The 24,217-nt window shown below is 32.2% G+C and overlaps 2 protein-coding genes across 2 annotated transcripts; one reads left to right on the top strand and one right to left on the bottom strand.

Annotated features, from left to right (window-relative positions):
* Nucleotides 1-1,836: 1,836 nt before the first annotated feature.
* Nucleotides 1,837-10,161, top strand: LOC100803493 (apoptosis inhibitor 5-like protein API5). Its single transcript, XM_003542660.5, has 17 exons — nucleotides 1,837-2,106; nucleotides 2,291-2,401; nucleotides 2,498-2,659; nucleotides 3,116-3,215; nucleotides 3,302-3,367; nucleotides 4,324-4,421; nucleotides 4,514-4,588; nucleotides 4,708-4,857; nucleotides 5,054-5,119; nucleotides 5,207-5,272; nucleotides 6,788-6,898; nucleotides 7,529-7,618; nucleotides 7,695-7,801; nucleotides 8,856-8,970; nucleotides 9,053-9,118; nucleotides 9,262-9,359; nucleotides 9,807-10,161. Exons 2-17 carry the CDS (start codon nucleotides 2,312-2,314, stop codon nucleotides 10,000-10,002), a joined length of 1,656 nt encoding a protein of 551 aa, XP_003542708.1. The 5' UTR covers nucleotides 1,837-2,106; nucleotides 2,291-2,311; the 3' UTR covers nucleotides 10,003-10,161.
* A 208-nt stretch (nucleotides 10,162-10,369) lies between these two features.
* Nucleotides 10,370-14,834, bottom strand: LOC100776933 (glutamate receptor 2.7). Its single transcript, XM_014765620.3, has 5 exons — nucleotides 14,097-14,834; nucleotides 12,573-13,843; nucleotides 11,792-12,098; nucleotides 11,277-11,674; nucleotides 10,370-10,987 (listed from the first exon to the last, which is right to left on the bottom strand). The coding sequence occupies exons 1-5, from the start codon at nucleotides 14,365-14,367 to the stop codon at nucleotides 10,682-10,684; spliced, it is 2,553 nt and encodes an 850-aa protein (XP_014621106.1). The 5' UTR covers nucleotides 14,368-14,834; the 3' UTR covers nucleotides 10,370-10,681.
* Between the last annotated feature and the right edge of the window lie 9,383 nt (nucleotides 14,835-24,217).

The following is a 24,217-nucleotide window of genomic DNA, read 5'->3' as shown; positions in this document are numbered from 1 at the left end:
AAAGAGCAAAACCCCTATTAACCCCTTGAGTCCGTCCTTTATCATGTACATAAATAGTGGGTTATACAATCATAAATGGATAAATTACTCAAGTATGAACTACTCAAAGTTGACAATAATATTGATTCCATTATCGCTGTCAATGTAATTAAAAGTTATTGATTTGGTTATCATTTAAATTCAAAACACAATATGAATTTGTGACGGTAAGATGAAGAGTTAAAAGTTTTTTAGTGTGTTTGGTAGAGAGAAGATAAATAATATTAGAGAGAAATTTTATAATTTTTTTAGATCCACATCTTTTACATTATATTTTAATTCATTTTATTTTATTTCTATCTTCTCTATTTTCATCATTAATCAAAGCACACCATAATGGATGACAAAATTGAATCCAACCATTGAGCCTAAATCCTTGAGTTGGATATATTAAAAATTTGTAATATTATTTAGGTTAAAATATAATTTTTTCCTCTTATTTTTTCAAATTCGTGGTTTAGTCCTCCTATTTTGAAATTGATTTTGTCCCCAATGAAAAAATCTCTGTGATTTTAGTTTCTTTATTTTTTAATTAAGACATTTCGTCTCCCACTTATAAAAAATCCGTGAATTTAGTTCCTATGACCATTTTCAATTATTGACTGTGTATTTTTTTTATTTTTAATATGAATTAAACTTACTAGAAATTAAATAATAAAAAAAATATTTGTCATCTGACTTATAAACAAACACATGACATGTCGGTCAACATTAATAGAATACATATATCGTTGTTTGAAAATGATGAGAGGGACTAAAATTGTGAATTCTTTAAAAGTAAAGAACAAAATCTCTCAATTAAAAAATAAAAAACTAAAATCACGAATTTTTTTAAAATAATGGATGAAAATCATAAATTTTAAAAAATAGGCTGACAAAAATTATATTTTATCCTATTAATTAATTATTCAAATACACTGACCGTAAACAATAATATCATTAGTAGAGTCTTAGAATTGATACTTTTGAAAAATAAATTTAGAACATATTTTGATTTTCACGAAAACTAACAGGTTGAGCATTGAACTTGGATGAGAGCTGATCTTGAATATTCTTTGGAATGAGTTACTGTATTTGGTGCAGAAGAATAACTTGGGAGGTTTTACTTTTGTAGTTTGAAGGGTGGGTTTGAAAGCAACAATAAATTCTATCAAATATTACTATTGTTTTCAATTCCAAGGACCAACTTCTGCTATTAGGTAACCTTATTTTCTTCTGCAAAACGACAACAAAAGCAAGACAGTAAATAACATTTAAGTTGCATGACTGCATCTCATCATAATTTACTTCCGAATATAACAAAAGAAGAACAGAGGAGTGAAGTGGAAAGGAGTAGAAATTACTAGTTAAGAAACACAATCAGTAGATTAAAAGATAAATATATAAAAAAGAATTTTATATATTTGGTTTTCATATTACAATTTTTTTTAAAATTAGTTCTAAAACAATTTTGATTAACTTTTATATTAGATTTATAATGAAAACATTTAAATGTAAATAGTATCACTTCAAAATCAATTTGATCTCCAAGCATGTACCGTGAAAGTTGAACTTGAAATTTATCTGCTTTTGATTAATTTGGTTGAGAAAGGATTATTGTAACATTTTTATAATTTAGGCGGGAATTTATAGTTGTATTCGCTTTTATAGTATTTAAGAAAAGATGTTCTTAGGAATTATCTCTATGCTTAAAAGAAATTACTCTCCAACTATTGGTGAATTCATATTTTCAAAAAAGAGAGGATATCCTTGTTTTTTTTAAGAAATAAAATTATCTCTAATAGGTAAAAACATCCTGCAGTTGCTATTTTTTAAAAAGGTTTGGTCAATTCTGGCCGTTTAAGGAAGGCAGCAGGGTGAAACGACATGTCGTCTTATATATACAGAGTTTTTCGTTGGCGGAGAGATAGACTGTGTTTGTGTTTACTGTAAACTGTGTTTGTGTTGTGTCGTGTGTCTTGTTCAGTGAGGTAAGGGTAACTCGTCCCCATCGAAGAGCTTACTTGACCTCACACCACCGAATCATTCCCTACTAATTCAACTCAACAACACTACTTCACCAGTTAGGTCAGTTACTCTCTCTCTCTCTCTCTCTCTCTCTCTCTCTCTCTATATATATATATATATATATATATATATATATATATTCCCTCAAAACACTTCACAAAACCCTCTTTTTATTTTCCCTTTTCGCGTTGATTTTGTTCTTCAATTTCCAAATCGACGTTACAATCGCAATCGCAAATTGCAGAAACGCGCGTTCGTTCCAATAATGTCTGACCCCGCTGCCGAAGAGGCTGCTTTCATCGAGAAGCTCTACGAATACGGCGAGCAGCTCAACAATGCCAAGGACAAGTCGCAGGTTCGGAATTTCGCTCTTCAAATTGTTTTAGGGTTTTGGATTGTGATGTTCGAGTTTGGAATTAGGGTTTTGAATTGTTTTTTGTTGTTTTGGCAGAATGTGCAGGATTACCAGGGAATCATAGATGCGGCGAAGACGAGTGTGAAGGCGAAGCAGCTCGCCGCGCAGCTGATTCCCAAGTTCTTCAAGTTCTTCCCTGACCTCTCGAGCCCTGCTCTCGACACGCATCTTGATTTGGTTGAGGCTGAAGAACTTGGGGTATGTATTTTGCTCCACTAATTGTATGTAATATAATATTTGTGATTCTGTATGTGTGGCGGCTGAGGAATAATGTTCTGTTTCAAAATGGAAAAATATCTTATTACTATGATGCTTCTTTTCTATCCAAGTGTTAGTAATGGTTTAAAAACTAAATCAGGAGCCGAACTGGCAAGGGTTGTGGGTCATGTTTGTGTTGGTTCAACAGGCTAAAAGCTAAATTAATAAGGGGAGTTGAACTGAAGAGAGTTGGTGAGGGATACATGGGAAGGAAAGTAGTTCCATTTGTTAAGATTAAACCTTTAAAAGAAACATTGGGAACTGGGACGTGGATAGAAATAAAATCTTTTGTATTGCTGCATGTATCTTGGGTGTGTCTGTTTTGTCTCTATGAATTGAATTCTGTATGTACTGAGGTTTGTTTCTTCTATTTGGTGTTTTTCTGTTGCTGTACAGGTTCGGGTGCAAGCAATTAGAGGTCTGCCTCTTTTCTGTAAGGATACACCTGAGAATATTGGGAAGATGGTTGATATTCTTGTGCAAATTCTTGGGTCTGGTAAGTTGCAGTCATTGAAGTTTCTGCGTTGTTGAGAACTTAGCCATGATTATGATTCTGATATTTCCCCCCTTTAATTCTTGTAGAGGAATTTGTGGAGCGTGATGCAGTACATAAGGCTCTTATGTCTTTGCTGAGGCAGGATGTAAAAGGTACTTTGATATATCTTTATGTTGAGTGAGAAAATTGTTGTCAGATATTGTTGTGCTTAAGGGTGTGTTTGGAAATCTGTTTGGAGCCTTGTAACTGGAAGTTACTACTTTCCAATGCAGCTAATGTAGAAGGAATGGGGCTGGTCAATTAGCATTCTGTTGAACTCATCTAAATAGTTTAAAAGGATCTTCAGTTCATCAATGTTAAAGCAAAATAACTTATAATTTTGGGTATTGAACTAGTCTGATAATTGACAAGTGTTTAATTGCACGTTGTATATCATCATGTAATAGAAGTATATCACCAATCTTCTAGTATTATAGTAAACGGAATGAATTTGAATTTGAGAACTTTGTGTCTCAAACTTCTTGATCTTGTAACCTTTTAAGTTGGTGGTACATGCAATTTGATCTTTCTGCAATTCTTTCCCTTGTAGTGTAAATAATACTGGTAAATCTATCATCCATATAAAACAGAGAAAGAAAATGCATGCCTTAATGCCATTCTAACACAACTCTTATCTAGTTCCTATTCAGTGGGCATAAGATGTGCATTGAGATATACTTTTTCTTTGAAAACATTGGTTTCATTTTGGCTGAGATCCTGTTGATGTTATTGTGCCCTGAATAATTTTCTGTATCTGAAGTTATGGGTAATGTTTTTAATTAGTGCTTCCAATAAAGTTGACCACCTGCACCTTGGTGGTAATAAAACTTAAAAACATTTGTAACTGTGAGATTAATTGTGGAAGTCCAATAATTTTGTAAAACTGTTGCATGCCAAACTGATGGTGTGGAGTTAGGCTAATGCTTTGAATGTTGTACATAACACTCAAACTTTTTGCCAGTGAATGCTCAATTTTTTGTTAGCAATCACATATATGCTTTACAGATTCTTGACATTTATAATTAGTGCTGCATTTGGTTGTCTCCTTATAGTTTAGTTGTCAATGCAGCTTCTTTGACGGCTTTGTTTAAGCACATTGGCAGTGTTGAAGAGCCAAGCACGGATGATGTCATTCGTGAGAAAGTTATAAACTTTGTTAGAGATAAGGTAATCAGACAAATGTTCGATTAATGAGCCCTTTATTTTATTTCATCTTGAAAATGGAAGTGAATACTGAATACTAAATATCTTCATTACAGGTTTTCCCTATCAAAGCTGAATTGTTGAAACCCCAGGAGGAAATGGAAAGACACATAACTGATCTCATTAAAAAGGTATTCATAAATCATAGTTGCCCTCCCTCATTATTTTATGAATTCAGTTGTTAATCTATTAGTGTTTAATTTTTGTAAGGTAAGCAGTGTTGATATATGTTGTGGGAATTTAATTGCAGAGTTTAGAAGATGTAACTGGCATAGAATTTCGAATGTTTATGGATTTCCTGAAGAGTTTGAGCCTATTTGGAGAAAAGGCTCCGGCTGAGCGGATGAAAGAGCTTATTGGAATCATTGAAGGGCAAGCTGATTTAGATGCACAGTTCAATGTGATTATTATTTTTTTTTCTTTTCTTATTCAACACACAAATACAGTCATTTTATATGTAAAAAGAATCTGTTTTGAATTAGTAAAATGGTCTCTTAATTTTAGACTTTGCTGCTGGCAGAAGTTATTAAGTAATGGAAGTAGTATAGATTTTGTTTTGGGGTCTCATGTAATGGTTTTTAAATGGAAATTTGTAGGTATCAGATGCAGATCATATTGACAGGTTGATATCATGCCTTCATATGGCACTTCCATTTGTAGTGGTAAGGACTGTTTATACTGTTTATCTTTTCTCATATTGTTTTCTGTCAAGTTTTTTCTTCAACAGAATCATTTTTTTCTCCTTGCAGAGGGGTGCATCAAGCAACAAATTTCTCAACTATATAAACAAATATATAATACCTGTTTTTGACCAGGTATTACTTCAGATCTTTTAGTTTGAAAGAATAAGTATTTTTAATATTTGTTCTACCTATTTAATATTCTTCCTTTAGTTTTGAACCTGTCACGGAAGCTTTTACTTTCTGCCTCTTGTCTTTCAGGTAAATTGAACGTTCACAAGCATGAAATCTATTAGCCATTGTTGAATTGCAAGATATAATTTAGACAACTCTTTCTTTATATTTAGCAGGGTCTGGTCATATTTGCTTTTGAATTAGCATATTACCTTGTTCCAACTTCAGTACATAACTGTTCACCTCACCTGTGTAATTTCAAGTTGTTTGTGTTGGGGAGATTCGAGGGGTACACCTGTGGACCACGAGCCACCACATAAGGAAGCCTGACACCACACTCTAACCCAAAACCTTAAGGCTCAGGTTTATGGGTCTTCTCCTCACTTATATGGTGTTCAACCTTTCCACTTCTACCCGATGTGGGACTTCACCTCACACTTGTAACCCAACACATCTCCCCCTCAAGTGTGAGTCTCTTCCACATGGTAGTCTCCCCCTCGAGCGGAAGTCTTTATCATCCACGAGTATAGCCATGGCCACCTGCGGTACTTGCCCTGCCCGCTAGCCATTCTGGCTACCCCGCTTCACCTGTGGGGCGCGCTGTGCCGCTAGCCATTCTGGCCACCTGCGGTACTTGCATACTCATCTAAGCCGGTCACTAACTTGAACCATCGGCTCTGATACCAATTGTTGGGGAGATTCGAGGGGTACACCTGTGGACCACGAGCCACCACATAAGGAAGCCTGACACCACACTCTAACCCAAAACCTTAAGGCTCAGGTTTATGGGTCTTCTCCTCACTTATATGGTGTTCAACCTTTCCACTTCTACCCGATGTGGGACTTCACCTCACACTTGTAACCCAACACATCTCCCCCTCAAGTGTGAGTCTCTTCCACATGGTAGTCTCCCCCTCGAGCGGAAGTCTTTATCATCCACGAGTATAGCCATGGCCACCTGCGGTACTTGCCCTGCCCGCTAGCCATTCTGGCTACCCCGCTTCACCTGTGGGGCGCGCTGTGCCGCTAGCCATTCTGGCCACCTGCGGTACTTGCATACTCATCTAAGCCGGTCACTAACTTGAACCATCGGCTCTGATACCAATTGTTGGGGAGATTCGAGGGGTACACCTGTGGACCACGAGCCACCACATAAGGAAGCCTGACACCACACTCTAACCCAAAACCTTAAGGCTCAGGTTTATGGGTCTTCTCCTCACTTATATGGTGTTCAACCTTTCCACTTCTACCCGATGTGGGACTTCACCTCACACTTGTAACCCAACAGTTTGAACATAAAATATAAATAAGGAATCTTATCTATTGTAATTTTACTGGTTAGCTTTCTCGATCTTGCATTGCTGGTGAATGTTTTTTAATAATGAAATCTGGTTGGAATTATTTTAATAGTTTTTTATAATTGATGTTTTTCTTATGGTTGTTGAGAAACTTATGAATTTTTTTATTCCTTGTCAGCTTCCTGGAGAACGGAAAGTAGATTTACTCAGAAGCCTTGCAGAATTTTCACCTTATACAACACCACAAGATTCACGCCAAATGCTTCCTTCTATTGTTCAGTTGCTTAAGGTAAATTTTTAGTTGAAAATTGGCATATGGCACATTCAATGTTTTGGATATAGCAATATGTTTTCTTCATGTCAACGTCAAATTTTTATGTTTATTTTAGTTTGTGTCTTTATGCTGTTATTTCCAAGCACAGTTTGACTAGCAGAAATGTGATTTTGATGTGGCTAGCTTGGTTTAGTCTTAAATCCATTTTTTTTTTTTGAAGTGACTGTTGTAGGTCATCTATCTTTTATATTTGTAGTTATTAATTTGTAATGTTATTCATATAATTTCATTTCTGTTCATGCTCGTTGTCTGCAGCATTATATTTTGAGCTAGAAATTCATGCCTGACCTCCAAAATATTGGATTTCCATTACCCCAGCCCTTCAAAATAATTTGCACCATCTGATCACATTAATCTCCTTATTTTGATTGATGTAAACCCAAATTTTGCACAATTATGTTTCCCTGTTGAGTCAAATTCAAAGAGTGATGTAGTTAACTGTTGTGAATGGTCTTTGGAGAATTAAATCAATTTAAACACAATGTGTCAAGGATTAGTATATCAATTTATTTAATATTTCACTTAAATGCTTAATATCATCTACTCTTGCTGTTTTCATTAAGCTGTTTGCTTTCCTTTTTTCAGAAATACATGACTTGGAAGAAGACTGGAGAAGAGATGAACTTTACCTATGTTGAGTGCTTGTTGTACACATTTCATCACTTAGCTCATAAGGTGGTTACCTTACCTTGTCTAAAGCAAATATGTGATAGTAGTTGTATACGGTGCATAATTGAACTTGGTGATGTAGGTTCCTAATGCGACAAATAGTTTATGTGGATACAAAATTGTTACTGGCCAGCCATCTGATAGGCTTGGAGAGGACTTTTCAGAGCATTATAATGATTTTACTGAGAGGTATCATATTTTCTTTTGATAGATTTTTTGTAGTAAATTATTCACCTATTCTCTGGTTTTTATTCACCTATTCTTTGGTTTGTATTTTTAATATAAATATAATTTATTTTTTGAAAAATGTTTCTTAAAAAAATATTTTCTAAAATAGAAACAAACATATTTCAACCATATTTTCTGTTTTCTTTGAAAATGAAAACAGATAATGCTGAAATTAAATGCCCCCTAATAGTTTTGCCTTGTTTATCAAGTTTTGGGGTGATTAGACTGCGCAGTTATGTTTGTGAGTATTCCGAGTTTTATAGTGATATACTGATATGGGATTGTGGTTTACAAATAATTCCAGTATGCAATTTCTAGTAATGAGCATTCTTGGATATGTAGTTATTCCAATGATACAGTTCCATTGAGTTAGATCTCCTTATTTCATTATATCCTCTTAAAACTTTGTATTTATGCCTGTTAGTTTCTTTGTTCATTATATCAGCTGGGAGCAGAGCAGATTAACTTGACTTGATTTATGAAAATTCATGCTATTTTCCTTTACGTTGTCAACACAAATGCTGCTCACTTCCTCAATATTTCCACCATTCTCCGGATATATGTGCATAATCCTGCAATTCTCTTATTGAGTTCATTTTTAGGGTGTCAATTGGGTCCAAAATTAAAGAAATATCTGTCATGTGTTAAAGACACGAGAATTGTATGAGGCATGCAATGAGCAACAAGGTCCGATTCAGATTTTATAATTAAGCGGCTATTTGCAGAGTATCAGTATAAACTATAAACAAACTTCTTATGTGCAAGATTGTAGCAAAATCTGGTTTGGTCTAGAAATGCTCACTCCTGTTCATGACTGTCCTTTTGTCATTGTAGTGTGGATCTTCTTGTTGATCTTGTAAGTTTATAATAGTTTGGGAAGGGCAAACGTAGTTGATTTGACTGGTTGCTACTTTTCCATTGTTTAGTAAACTTTTTGTTGTTTTACCTCTCTTTAGTGTTTAAGTCATTTTTTATTGTTTTGTGGTCACATTTTTGGTTTATTTTCTTTTATTAGATTGAATAATGTTGAGGAGTTCACCCGGGCTACAATCAAGAAATTAACTCAAGGAATGGATGAAAACAACAAATCTATGGCCGGTGCTAAAACTGATGAAGAAAAGGAAAAAATTGTGAGTTCTTGTTAAATGGTTCTTTGTCTTGCCTTTCTCTTATTATGACATATTATGCTTACATTTATACATTATTTTGTAGAAAACTAAAAAGCAGAATGCTACAACTGGGTTGCGGACTTGTAATAACATTTTGACAATGACAAAGGTAAGAGCGATGCTACATTTTTTTTTTACTTTAGCAATTAAGTTGTTGACTCATTACTTGCATGAATTTTAATTGATCTTCCCCCCACCCCCACCACTCTCCCCCTTTTTTCTCTTATTTAATTATTTGGTTTGTGTGGTCAGCCATTGCACGCCAAAGTGCCTTCTTTTATTGGAGATAAGAGAATCAATCTTTCTTGGAAAGAAGCAACAAAAGCAGCATCTACTGCACCGGCTGCTGGGTATGTTATCTTTTCATTTGCTCTTAAAGATCATTTTAGAACTCGTATATATGGGGATTTTTTAATAAAATTAAAGTGGTTTTTAATAAATAAAAAAATTGTAATAGTTAGATAACTTTCTCTAGAGAACAAATGAAGCCTAGAAGACCTATTTTAGTACATTTTCCAGATGCTAGAAAAAGTAGTTTCTGAAGAAAAGTTCTAAGTAAGTTATATACCATAAAGCACCTTTTTACAAAGCTTATCCAATCCAAACACACTCTTGTTCTTTTTCAATCTTGAGAGTAACTTGTTTCATTCTCTCTTCTAATGACTGCCTAATTTACAGTTTTTATACAAAAAATTGATTTTTTAAACATCTCATTTGGATGAGGAGTTGGGACTACAGAAATAATTGGAAATTGATCAACCAACACCAACTTATCTATTTAGTTTAAACTTCTGCAGAGCAAAACGGCCTGCTAATGCTGCCAATGGGTCCAACAATATTGTCTCAAAGAAAGGTCGAGGTGCTGGTGGTTTGCAAAATCAACTTGTCAATAGAGCGCTGGAAGGATTGTCTGGTGGTGGGAGAGGGGGTATGAGGGGCAGAGGCCGGGGCTGGGGTGGTCGTGGAAGAGGAAGAGGAGGGTATCATCGGTAACTTTGTTGCAGATGTGATGTAGAAAACGTCAGACTTCACCAGGCTGTACTAGAATACGAATAGGACCTGTTAATGTACTAAAATTCTTTGTCGAGGAAGTTTTGACTTTTGATTATAGAGGATGATGAAATTTTAATTTAGTCGTGTACTTTTTACAAAGGTTGTTCATTTAGAATGCCGAGTTATTGATCATTTTCCAATCCATTTGTTGCAAGCAGCAGATGGGACTAGCTGACGGAACTTATGTTCGTTCGTATGTATGCATGTAATTTTAATGACGAGTGCATTTTAATGAAGACCGTATCTCCTAGTATGGATGTTACCCGTTTCAAGCAACATGAAATTAAATGGTCAGGTTCTTCGTACATTTGCCCTTAACGATGTCAATCTTACATGGTTCATATAACTTCTGAAGTTCAGTATATGATTAGAATTTTTAAAAAGTTAGTGACCAAGGTACAAAAGCAGGATAACTGAAATACTTTTCTTCGTAAGTTACCTTCCTAGATCTAGAGATGAAAAAGCTGCTAGTTGATTAAGAGCTGCGACTAGTAACCGTTGGGGGTGAATACACTGTTACCATATCTGGCAATTGTGGAGCCTGTGGCTAGTGATGCACGGGTGTCGCTGTTGCATTATTTCTGCTATAAATCTGCTTGGCTATTATAACTATCGTTTTTCATCGGCTTTCCTCACCTGGGTTGGCATTACCTTCTCGTGCCTCATCCCGGGTTGTTTGTCTAGATTTCAGCGACAGGATTGTATGAAGTAGAAAACAAATAGTAGAAGCGGCACCATAGATCACATACAGAACCCAGAAACTTTCAAGCCTCAAACTTTCTGTACCCTGTGAGGTCGAATTATTGTGGCAGTCTCCATCAGGTTTCAACCATTTGTCTTCTAATTCCTTCACTGTTCCATCCTCCAAGAGACGCAGTATAGCTTTGGAAAAATCTCTGGCCACTGGTGAGCCTTTCTGGAAGATCTGCATCATGGGATTGATAGGAAAATTAGTGGAGACAGATTGGCCAATTTTGTGAAAGATACAAGGCGTTTATTAAAAATATAAAAGAAAATTAACAATTAATACATCTAAAAATATATTTATGTTTATCTCAATTAGGACCAAAATAATGCATTTATTTTTCTTATATAAACAACAAAAGATAGTATTGTATTGTAATATATGAATGGCGTTTGGTTCTGTTTCCTTGTAGAAAACAGTTAGTCCAACATAAAATCACAGTTTTCAGAAGAATTCTTTTGTTACTTACAAATCCCAGTCCTCCAAATTTTTTGTTGATTGCAAAGGCATAGTATCCCTTGCAGTATTTACTGATATATACTTTCTCATAAGGGAGTTCGAGAAAAGCAGCTGCTATTGAGTTGTTTTTGAATGCATCATCATAACTGTTTTCACTGCCAATGTTTATGATGTTCTCTGGCTTGAACTCTTCGACTGTCTCCAGGTATGTCCTAACAAATGAATCTCCGTCACAACCAATTTTCTTGTTGTTGTTCTTCAGGATCTGGATGTCTGTCACAGTTGGTTGCAGTCGTTGAACTGTGAGAATCGAAGAAAGACTAGCAGTGTAGCTTGAGCTAAGAATCAATACTAGAAACATCCACGATACCATCACCATGCGAGATAAGTGGCTATAGATTTTCTCCCCTAAAACATCAAACAATTGGCATCAATTCAGTTTAATGCAAATTGGTATTTGTAACACTTCTTTTCATAACTAAAGCTGATCATTGTTGTTAATTGAATTATGAGGGTGATACTCACTGTGAGCAAAGAATAGAGAGGAGAAGGTAAACGTAAGAGCAGTGCTGATCTGGCTTTGCAAATTGCCATGAAACTCAGGATTGGGTTCCCTCTCAAGGTACCACACAACTACCATTGTATAAATCAACACGGCACCAGTTGCCAACCACATTTGCCAGGTGAAGGGCTTCGTAAACATCCATGTCGGTGCTTTGAACTCTTCTGTAACTATCATTGACAATCCTGATTCTGCATATGACGCAGTAAAGTCTACATATTTCAATCTGTCTTCTGTTATGGTCACGTCTCCAATAGCTGCCGCGTAAGACTTCCATTCCATCATTATTAGACCACATGACAACCATAAAAGTATTAGGTTAGTCAAGCAAGAAAAGGAAATTAACACACGCAAAAAAGAATTGTAACTAAAGTTCAAAACTAACAAGCAAAATAAAAGCATTTAGGACAAGTGAAGGTTTTATTCATTCATTTATTTATTTATTTTGCTGATTGTAAGGGAACTTGAGGGCGAGCCCTGGTGCAGCGGTAAAGTTGTGCCTTGGTGACTTGTTGGTCATGGGTTCAAATCTGGAAACAGCCTCTTCGCATATGCAAGGGTAAGGCTGCGTACAACATCCCTCCCCCATACCTTCGCATAGCGAAGAGTCTCTGAGCAATGGGGTACAAAGTTTTTTTTAAGGGAACTTGTTCATATAGGTGTGTGATGTGAGCAAAATAAAAACATATTTAACAATATATACAAAAAATAAGGGGCACAGTAGAATGAGTAATAAGGCCTTACCTTGTTATAGACAAGTTGAACCAGATCGTTATAGGTTCCGTTGATGGGATGAAACTCATGCGGCAGATCATACTTCAAAATCCCTATCACCTTATTAAAAAGTTCAATGCAGAATCCATTAAATTTATATGAATTATGATGCTCGTCAGGATCAACCTTAACAAACGCGGGAAAGGAGGTTCTTCCAGGAACTGCTATTTGCATTGGATTTTGTTTAGTAGGCAGATTCCAGCCCTTCGGAAATCTAACTAGTTTCCCTGGCCATATTACACCACGTAAACTCTCTGTGTTCCTAGAAACACTATCTGAACCTTGTTCTGTAGTGAGGCTAGTGATGAACCCGCGTTTTAGAGTCCAAAAGTCTAATTCTCTGTAACTCTTCTTATCTACATTCACCATCCTGAAGGTAGGATTCTGCAAGAGTTGGGCTGCTTCAAATCGAATTTCTCCACTTAAGCCAGGGAAATTGCTAGATAGTATTTCTGTTAGCAAAGTCTTTCTGCCACTGGCCGTTCTATCTATTGCTTGCGCAACAATTTTAATGCTATCATATGCTTGCAGAGCGTAAAATCCCGGATCACAGTTATCCTCCTCAGGATACTTGGCCCGAAAAGATTTTCGGAACTGAGCCTCAAAGTCTTGATATTCATTGCTATGGTTAGAGTAGTAGGTCTTGATTCCTAAAGCTCCTTCCATGTAGGAAATAGCAGACTTGTTGACAGTGTCAAGCAAATTAGTTATGCTCTCTGGGATTATCCAAGCTGATTCTCTTTCCACAAGTCCCATGTGTGAAGCTTCTCTGAACAAATGGATCACCATTTCTAATGATGATTGCAGAACAATGAACACCCGGGATTGTATATTTTTAATCAAATTATACAACTCTTCGCGAATAAACTCTCCAGGATTAGGTAGATAAGAAGGCGATGGAAGAGCTAAACGGTACTCAATCATTGAACCAACTTCTTGGAGGGTCTCAGATAGCAAAGCTAGCATCTCATAATCTCCATCTTCATAAATGACTACTACTCTTTGCCAACCATAAGCATGTACTACATCTGCAACACATTTTGCATATGCAGTACCATTGTTGGCCATTCTTACCGAAAAAGGCCAGCGAGTTGGCATCAATGGTGGGGTGATGGTAGGTGCTGCAAAGGATATGACAGGAACTAGAGTTTCGCGTCCTAATTCAGCCACTGAAGCTGCTTCTGTCCATGTGTGCATCCCTATAATCACTTGCGCCTTCTGTGTTTTAATCATATTTCTAGCTGCAAAAAATAGGTTCAATCAAAAGTAAAAAAAAAAAAACTAAGATGCAATTTCTCATATGCTACTTTCCAATCAGAATAAGAGTTTCACCTCAGAAATGCTTACCGCGGAAATTATCAAGGTAAAATTCTAATTCTTATTGGAAAACAGCACAAAAAACACTTAAGAATCTGCAACCCAGTTTTGTCCAAACCAAAAAAACATGAAAAATTTCAATCTTTTTTCTCTTGGCAAATGATTGATATTACTAACCAAGAGAAGTGGGTCCGAAGGGATCTTTGGTGGGTTCCTGAAAATGAAGGGCCATCTTGTGGCTCTTGGAAGTGTTATTGTGACTTTGAGCTGCAAGGTCCATGGCTACAAGCTGTTCTTTCCCAACCCGAGAGTTAACATCAATTATTGCTCCTATAGATATAACCATGTCGTCTCCATTTGTAGCCTCAGCATGGTAGCAATTAACTAGAACAAACGAAATGAATAAATAGGTTGGAAGTGCTAGAGGAATAGTGGATGGAAGATTCATTTTTCTTCAATTTGTTTTGATCATAATCTATGTAAGCATTTTTTGGAAAATTTGTGCATGCACTGGTTTCCTATTACGTAGTTTCATGCAATGCAATATTGCAAATTTGCAATATATGATGAGTAAACTTTTGAAGAAAGATGCAATGGAAAAGGAAAATATATAGCAATATAACACTGGAGTGGACCCCAAGGATTCTTCTAGTGGGGATGGAATTTGAGTTTTCATTTGGTCAATTATGCAGTTTTGAGTTCTGATGTAATCACTGTTGGAAATAATCCAAATCTCACATTGGTTAAAAGTAATCCCACATTAGAATATATAAGTGAGGGACAATCCTCACCCCTTGAGTTAGTTTTTGGGATTGAGTTAGACTTTTTACATTACCCATTCTAAGATGTGTGTGTTGGGAAATACCCAAGTGATTTTAAGATGAAATCTAACAATTAGGTGGTTCTAAATGAGTATGGCATCCAAATTTATCATTAATATATTAAATAAAATAAAAATATTATTCATTAGTTAAAAATAATACTTAAAGTGAAGATGTTCTTTTTCTTCCCTTAATTAGTAATTACTATTCTATTTATATACTAGAGAGTGTAAGTCAATTGATTGAGTAAAATGTATAGGTGTTATAAATTTTTTGATATTATTTTTGATTCTTACCAATAAAAGAAAATTATATTTACATCCTTAATGGATTTTTTACTACTGTTAATCTTAATTGAAATATTTATCTTTTTGATTGTTTTGTTGTTAAACATTTTTTAATTGTAAAGTTCAAAAACCTACTATACTTATTATTTGGATTGTAAATATTCTCAAGTTTTAATTAAAATAAAATTAAAGTGGCTTTTGACTAATTTTCTTTCCCTTTCAATATTCTATTTGTGTTTTTTAATAGCACAATTATGAGAATAAATGAAAAAAACATAGTTATAGTAGGCATTTTAATAATGGAAAACTTATATTTATTTTCGGAATTAAAAATTTCAAATAAAATTATATAAGTAGCAAAAGGATATACTAATAGACATAATTATATAGAAATACTTTTTTTTTTAAAATGCATATATTTCTAATAAAATAATGTTAGCAGTTCCATCCAATAAAATAATGATAGCAATTTCATGTAATAACTACTTGTTTTTGGTAAAAAAAACTATGTACTGCTTTAACAGAGAAGATCTCAAAAGCCAAAATTAAAAATAGTAAAATATTATATAAAATTAGATTAACTTTATTATTGATTGAAAATTAATTGTTAAATGAAATTAATTATGATACATTAAGTATTTTGCATTCTATAAATCTCAAATTCCCTGTGAAATTAGTTGTTTGAGGTCCATGTAATGTTGGACCAACCTGTGATTGTAAGATGGAAAATTGCTCTGAACCTCCGTGGATTAGAGACTTTGAAGGGTAAGTTGAACATGGGGTTTATAGAATCTAGAGGCAACTCTATTGTCTTAAATATAGACCAGTTCAAAATTACATTAATAATTTTTTTTAAAAAAAAAGGTAAAGAAGAAATATTTAATGTAAACTTTAGCATTCGAAGTACCAATATATTGGTCTGAGTGGGAAAAATTTTCTAAAAAAAATCTTAAATTTAAATATTGTAGATTAAAAAATGTAATTAAAAGAGAAAAATATTTAATTAAATTTTTCCATAAAAATTAGTAATGAATAAATACTTTGTACTTTAACATAGAAACAAAAATCAAATCAAATTATATACTAACGATAAATCAACATGTGAACAAATATTTTTTTTCTTCTTTTGTGTGTCTCTTGAAAGTATTTTTTTATTTTCATTTCCTATTTTCACTTTTATGTTCATCTTATGTCATTTTGTTTTCTGCTTTTAAATATTTGTATAGGAAGTAATAAAAACATCTCTTTATTATTTTCACCATTTTACACAAATATTTAAAAATAGAAATGAAAAGATAGCTTTTTTACAGTTAAAAGTAAGAATGAAATTGAAAACAAGAAATATTTGATGTTAAATGCATTGCCTATACTAATATTATTTTTCTATAGATGTGTAATTATGCTCTCTCTTTTGCCGTCAAAAAAATTATACCCTCTTTTTTTACTGTAGATGTATAATTATGCTTTATTACTCTTATTTACACTCTTTTCATTCCTTAGATTTTAAAATTCACAATGCACTTGATAAATATTTTTAAACCTATAATTTTTTTTCATTAATTTTTTATAAGTACTATTTTACATATTTTAAAAGTTTGAAGATTAAAGTATATGTTCGATCATAATTTAAACGGGGTAAATTAGATTTATTTAAGAGTTTAATTATTATGTAATGTTATTGTAAATTTTTTTTACTCTATCAACTAATAAAAAATAATTACTTATATGATTATAATTATTACATATACCAATTTATGATTAAATGGCACTATGGCACAGTGTAAATTATTTATACTATACAGTATTTTCTCTTTGTTTAATGGGGGCAAAAGAAAACTATAGTTTAAAAATATTTTTCCTTTCTGATTCTCTACAAAAACACGTTTCTTTCTACCACAAATTGCGCGGTTATGAAGCTGACTTAACTGAAAGCAACAGCAGCGGCACGAATTAATGTTGACACTTTGGATAATAAAATATATGTAAGGTCTAAGGTGAGCAAATAGTTGAAATCTTTATTTTAAGAAGTTTAATAATCAATAATATATATGGCTGGTTGGTACACAATCCAGGCACAAGTAGCCATGCATCCATCCACAAATTTAAAACATTAAGTAAACACAGCAGCACTATAAGTTGTGGTTAATTGCGATATTGTGCATGTTTGTATATTTGAAGATTTCACAACAATCTGAAAAATAAAAATAAAAATATGCAAAGGCTCCTATTTATAGCTTGTTCCAAAGTAAAAAAAAATTGAAAAAATTTAATGTATTCTATTGTTGAATATTTAATGTATAATACAACAATTTGAAAAGAAATAATACGTAAATTTATAGCTTGTTGCCTTCTTTCCATGTACAAAGTAAAAAAATTCTTCCAATCAAATTAGTATTTTATTGTTGAACATTTAATGTATAATACAACAATATGAAAAAAAAAAAACTCAAAGGCTACTATTCATAGCTTGTTGCCTTTTTCCTACTTCTATGTACAAAGTAAAAAAATTCTTCCAATCAAATGAGTATTTCATTGTTGAACATTTAATGTATGATACAACAATCTGGAAAAAATAAATAATACGCAAAGACTACTATTTATAGCTTGTTGCCTTCTTCCTACTTCTATGTACAAAGTAAAAAAATTCTTCCAATCAAATGAGTATTTTATTGTTGAACATTTAATGTATAATACAACAATCTGAAAAAAAAAATAATACGCAAATTTATAGCTTGTTGCCTTCTTCCTACTTCTATGTACAAAGTAAAAAAATTCTTCCAATGAGTATTTCATTGTCGAACATTTAATGTATAATACAACAATCTGAAAAAAAAATAAAATACGCAAAGACTACTATTTATAGCTTGTTGCCTTCTTCCTACTTCTATGTACAAAGTAAAAGAATTCTTCCAATTAAATGAGTATTTCATTGTTGAACATTTAATGTATAATACAATAATCTGAACAAAAAATACCCAAAGGCTACTATTTATAGCTTGTTGCCTTCTTCCTACTTCTATGTATAAAGTAAAAAAATTCTTCCAATCAAATGAGTATTCCATTGTTGAACATTTAATGTATAATTAAAGAATGAGATGGAAGTGTAACAATAACAAAAGTAGATAACCAACATGATAAACTAGTCTTCAATTTTCTATTTTAATTTTGTGTGTGAAAATAAATTATTAGTTTTTATCAGCATGTTGTTAGTCTAAATATAATTAGATTTAATTTTTTTAAATAATGTCTCATATTCAAACTTTGTAGATAAAAATATATTGTTAGGAGGGGAAATCTTAATAAAAGTGTATGCCCCTCATAGACTATAAAGAGAAATAAAACTATTTAAAATGGTATAAGTACCATATTTATATATTTAATTGACAAAAAAATTTATATATTTAATCTTGATAGTACATGCCTAAGGAAGTGAAAGCAAAAGTAAATGCCTTCGGGCTCAATTTCTTTCTATCAGCATCATGCATTTGTTGAAAAACTTGTATGGAATTCTTCGAAGAATGACATACAGAGTATAATTTTACATATGAATACAGAAGTTTGATGCCAATTCATGCATCCAATAGATACATGAAAAGAAAGTTTTGACAATATTGATGGTTTTTTTTAGTTGACACAGATCTTACTAGAAATAGTCACTTTATTTATTCAAGATTAATATTAATTATTAATTTTATTCATATATTGTTACTTTTTTATTTGAAAAATTACATCTATATACTTTTGTAAAAAGTGTATGTGAAGTTATTACATCTTTTAATAAACAAATCAGGCATTTACATTTCTGTACAAACTATACACAAAGTATAAAATTTGTTATAAATATTAAAGAACGGGATATAAGTTTAATTTTTTTAACAAGAAAACCGTTATAGTTAATGTCAATATTAAGAAATTTCAGTGTAATGAACCTAGATGATATGGAAACTTGAGGTCATAATTAACGACATATTTGGATTGTCATGAGAGAGACTCTTAATATTTCAAAAGGAAGCAGGAGAATCTGTCCCAATCTAAGTTTTAATTAATTAACTAGGGAGCTAGGAATCTTGTTTTTTTATGGAAAATGAAATAGAGGCATAACCATTAAAACCCTTATGAGGATGACTTCAAGTCACTTTAAACTTTGTTTTGACAAATATGGTTTATGATGTAGTTCATCAAATATTGGCAGAATTGCATAGGAAAGGCTTAGTTTCATTACAAAAATCAACTTACACTATTGTTCATTAGACATCAGTCCTAATGCAACTTTCAGTGTAACTAAAAACAAAACATAATATTATTTAAAAATAATTATTAAAAATTATTGTTTCTGCTGATGATGACAATTTTCATCGAGAAATCATCATTTCAAAAAGGGATTTTGTTCATGGTTTTAACCATTTTTTATATTACTACGTATGTTATAAACTATACCAACCAATCTATTAAGTAGTTTTAACTACTTTATAGTTAGCTCAGAGAGGAGTGTTCATTTAACAGGTTGCCACAGGTAATGACGTATAATGTTGTAATTACTTAGCGAAAATCTCAAGTTGGGGCTTGAGTAATATCTAGATCGGAGTAACCAAACCGATATAACAATCATCGGTGCATCCTCTTTTTATCCTTCCTCTTTCTCACTAAGTTAAATAGAATTCAGTATATTTTCATAAGAATTAAATATATTTGAATATGTTCAATTCCTTTGGAATTAGAGATCGGATACCAAATGATTTTCAAATAACATAATTCTCCCTCCTTTTGAGCTATTTATGTCACTTGGTTAACATAAATTTAAGTAATATGAAACTTTTGTTGTGTCGAAACAATTTTTCAAATCTAGATCGATTATGAAATAAGAGTGGCCTAAATTTTTTTGATGTCAATCTTTTAACCTCCAATTTATTGAAGAGTTAGGATCACTACCACATCTATGAGTATGATTAAGATAAGGCGTATGATTAGAATAATTCTTAAAAATGCTTTCATTAAATAATAGTTCCTCAAAATATAACAAGACTACTTTATTTATGATGAGAAATGTAAAAGATCTTTGAGAGTCAATAAATTAAAAGGATATGCACAATAGAAAACGAAAGGGAAAACAGTGCAAGTTTGAAAAGAAAAAAAGTTCTATAAAAAGGAAGATAGGCATTGGAAAGAGAGATTGACAAAGAATACGCATACTGATAGAAAAAAAGGCAAAAAAAGAAAGGTGGTTCATGTCATTTAAATTCTTAAATATCTTTTCATTCTTTTCTAGTGTCTTGTATATTAACTATTAAGAAAGATATGTTCATCAATAGCGTAAATATTGGTTTGGTTGCTTAACGATTTCAAATTATGAGATGGCATAACGGATAATATATATATTAAATATTTACATGATTTTAACATTTATATTTATCTGCTAAAAAAATATTTATATTTATCTATCTATCTTAATTATCTTCAATTCTTATTTTTTTTAATTTTAACCCCAAATGCCGTCATCTTACTAACCAAAAGCAAGTTGTATATGTTATATGTCTACTCTAATTTATGATTCGTATTATTCCATTTGACTATTCTAACAATTTTTACGTACCATGACATATATCTTGAAGTCAAGACTCAAGAACAAAAGGCCAAAATGATTTCTTTCCCTCGAAGGCTCCAACGCGTCCAACTTTACAGAAAACGCGGTTTTGAAGTTAAAAGCGGATCAAAATAGCAACGACCAACATGTTATCATGGTACCAATGTGTCCACGTTTACATGGAAGATTAATTTATATTATAGCATTACAATTATCTGAAATATTAAGGTCCTGAGTCCTAACATAAAAGATTAAAAGTACTTAATCAAGTATACAATGCCAAAAACTTGTTATTAGTGTACTTTAGTGTTAGTTTTCATCCGAACATATTTTGAAGACAATTTGGTGATAAACTTTAATGAATATAAATGAATTAATATTAAAGTTGAAGCATTATTATGAGCTAGTTTGATTTTTGGGTTGTCTATGCTATGTCTATAGCACACAATAAAAAGTTAAATGTTTTTTTTTTATTGAAAAACTTATTTAATTGAATAAAAATAATTTAATTTTGAATAATTAAAACATTTAATAAGATATATTTAGTGGTTTTACACCATAAACAATAAAACATTTATCTTTCACAAAGGAAGGGTGTTACAAGATTCAACTCTGGTGGTGCAGAATAATACTCAAAGAAAAAATAGAATAAATAAATAAATCAAATGATGACGTACATCTTAATTTTTATGGTTTTGTTGGAAAATTTATTATTGAAGTACTGTCGACGTCGCATGAATATGAAAAGAATATTGTAACAACAAAAAATAATATATATTGAAGCAAATATGATAAGAATTTTTTGGTAAATAATGTTTTTTAAAAATCCCCCCCCCCCCCAAAAAAAAAAAAGAAAAAGAAAAAGAAAAAAAGCATCAATGAACTATAGTAGCGTAGATCTTTGAAGTTTACTAAAAAAAGATCTTTGAATTTTGAACAAATTAATTAAACACGCGGTGCTTTTTCTTTCTTTTGATTTAACTGAAAGCTTTAGCCCCTATATATATGCACATGTTACACATATATTTTATAAAGAGAAAATTAGTGTATATCAGAGAAAAATATATATTAGAAAATCCTTAGATAAACGTCATCAAATCTTCGCTCTCCCCCTTTTTGACATCATTAAAAGAAAATACGTAATGCATGGAGTGATATATATGGAATTGATCTTAATAAATAGCATAATTTGAATTAAATACATTATGCTATATATACACATATCATCATAAAGGAAAAAAAAGAAGAAGAAGAAGAGTAGTTATCGTCTAAAATGTTGCAGAAAACCAAGCAAAAAGTCTTTAATCTCCTACATGCGTTAATCAATCTAACCCTGAAGAACTTGACGAGTTCAGCATGAACATCTGCATAATTAAGTTGACCACTCTGGACTCTTAGCTAATCTTAGACGTACGTTATTGATAGCATAACATCAAAGGTTGTGTCTGAGTTCAGTGTTGACAAGGATAAGTCTTGTGGTTGCTCCAAACGACTGAAATGCCTCAAAATGATGGGAATATGTGTACGAAACCCTTCAAATAAAACGAATAGAAGGAAAATGAAATGTTTCAAAAACAAATCTTCCATACATAGGGGGTCAAGGAGAGAAAGTACAATAAAACAATTTTTATTTATATATAAAAAACACATTTTAAGGAAGAATGTACAAATTAAAGGGAAAAATAGTATTTTATTAACGATAACAAAGAGCTTTGGAAAGAAACAATGAGGGTTGGTACGACTTAAGAATAAGGTTATATATTAAACTTCAAGCTTTAGGTTCATTGAAAAAATAAATATTTACTCTTAATTTTTATAAAATAAAAAAGTCATATATGTTGACAAAATATGACATGTAATTCTCTCATTTATAGTAATATAAAAATCATCCAATTACTACAGTTACATGATGCTGTTTTATTCATTACGATCTCATTTTTTCCATTTTCAACTAGTGGTTTACTCTCTTTTGTTCTCTCAATTTATTTTAAGGCTTACTCATTGTTGAACCGACTTTGGAGGAGATATTGTAAAGTAAACAAAATGAAAAGGCTAAAAGGGTGAGGGAGGAGAAAAGGATAGATGAAAGAATTAATAAAGGTTGAGCAGGGGAATTATACTGAAGCCAAATGTGTCTATATTTTGCACTTAGAGGATGAACGTTCAACTTGATTTCACAGTTTAACGAAGTAATTAACTCGTTCCCCGCTACACCTGTTATAAAGTGTTGTTGTCCTTGCCCTAGGTAAGAATATATCTTTGGCATTTTCTTTCCTTCATTGGCATTATGATGATGGTGAATATATTGGAGTCATAGTAGCAATTGAGGCCATGTCTCAAATACTTCCTAGACCACTATATATAGTTGTTTTGTCTTTGGCCTCAACTTGCTCCATATATAGCCAAAGCCAAGCGACAAATGAGGGTCTTGTCTTCCTTGGTTAACCAAGAAGGATGCTATATGTCGCATCAAATAGCTAGGGTAAAACTAGCTAGCATGTATCTTTATTTTATGCTCCCGCGCGTATACAGTAATTGCTACATGTCTCCTTTAGTAAAAACCATTTTTACTGCAAGGCCAAGGAAAAAAATAGTCATATAATGTGTTTGGTTGACATGATGAAAATAAATAAAATAGAAATAAATGAAAGATATTTGAATTCAAATAATAAAATGTAGAAGGTTTTCAATTATTAATTTGTTCTTCTACCAAATGCACTCATAGAGTTTTGCTAATCTTTATCCTTAGCAGGAATAATATATCCATAAACACTAAAACCATAAATCCTAAAATTGAAGGTTTTCAATTATTAATTTGTTCGTTTTAAGCACGCATTGATGCTTGGCTAAAGATTTTTTTTTAGTATGTGTGTGCGTGTGTCTATTTCAAATTGATTAACAGTAAAGAAAAAATAATCTCCACTACCATAGTATACTCTTTGGTATTTTAACTCCTTAATTAATATTTTGGTTAAGAAAAACTTCTTCATATTTCTAAACAAAAACTTAGTTTCTGAATATTTTTGTAGAATTTATATTTTATCTTCAATTTAATTCTAAATGAACATGTTGGATCCATGTCATCTCTTGATAAAAATCATTGATTAAAAGGATGACGTTGAAATAATTTAAAGACATTAATAATAATATCAAACAAAAGTTATTTAGAATTTCATTAAATTTAAGGAAAATAGATTACGAATAAAAAAAGCCAAATGGATTATTATTGCATGAAAACCAAATGGGATCATATCACTATATCAACTAGGTCCAGAATTTTATGTATTTTCCTTTGATTTTTGTTATTTCAAAAAATACAGCTGTGTTAAATGCTAATTGAAGCTTCGTTGGCAAATACATTGACTTGACAGTTTAATATTCCAGAAATAATAGTTGAATGACATATACTCCTTGAATTGAAAAGAATTAGTAGAATGACATATACTCCTTGAATTGAAAAGAATTAGTCCAAGTGCACACTTTCAAAAGAAAACAAAGTTCAACAAAATTACATGGCCCCGTAGTTCAATTGGTTATGGTCTATATTGTTCATATGAATCATGACACATTGAAGGTTCTCCTCACTAGTCTTCATTCCAAAAGATGAAA

Source organism: Glycine max, chromosome 13 (genome assembly GCF_000004515.6).
Source record: "Glycine max cultivar Williams 82 chromosome 13, Glycine_max_v4.0, whole genome shotgun sequence".
In the NCBI taxonomy this organism is placed as follows: domain Eukaryota; kingdom Viridiplantae; phylum Streptophyta; class Magnoliopsida; order Fabales; family Fabaceae; genus Glycine; species Glycine max.
The sequence above is the reverse complement of the archived record's forward strand: the minus strand, read 5'-3'. Positions and strand labels throughout refer to the sequence as shown.

Coding starts and splice junctions, on each gene's coding strand:
- LOC100803493 (XM_003542660.5), top strand. CDS start 2,312: ATGTCTGACCCCGCTGCCGAAGAGGCTGCTTTCATCGAGAAGCTCTAC. Junction 4,589..4,707: donor TAACTGATCTCATTAAAAAG/GTATTCATAAAT, acceptor ATTTAATTGCAG/AGTTTAGAAGATGTAACTGG. Junction 7,802..8,855: donor TATAATGATTTTACTGAGAG/GTATCATATTTT, acceptor TTCTTTTATTAG/ATTGAATAATGTTGAGGAGT.
- LOC100776933 (XM_014765620.3), bottom strand. CDS start 14,367: ATGAATCTTCCATCCACTATTCCTCTAGCACTTCCAACCTATTTATTC. Junction 13,844..14,096: donor CTTCGGACCCACTTCTCTTG/GTTAGTAATATC, acceptor TATTTTTTGCAG/CTAGAAATATGATTAAAACA. Junction 10,988..11,276: donor AATTTGGAGGACTGGGATTT/GTAAGTAACAAA, acceptor CCCATGATGCAG/ATCTTCCAGAAAGGCTCACC.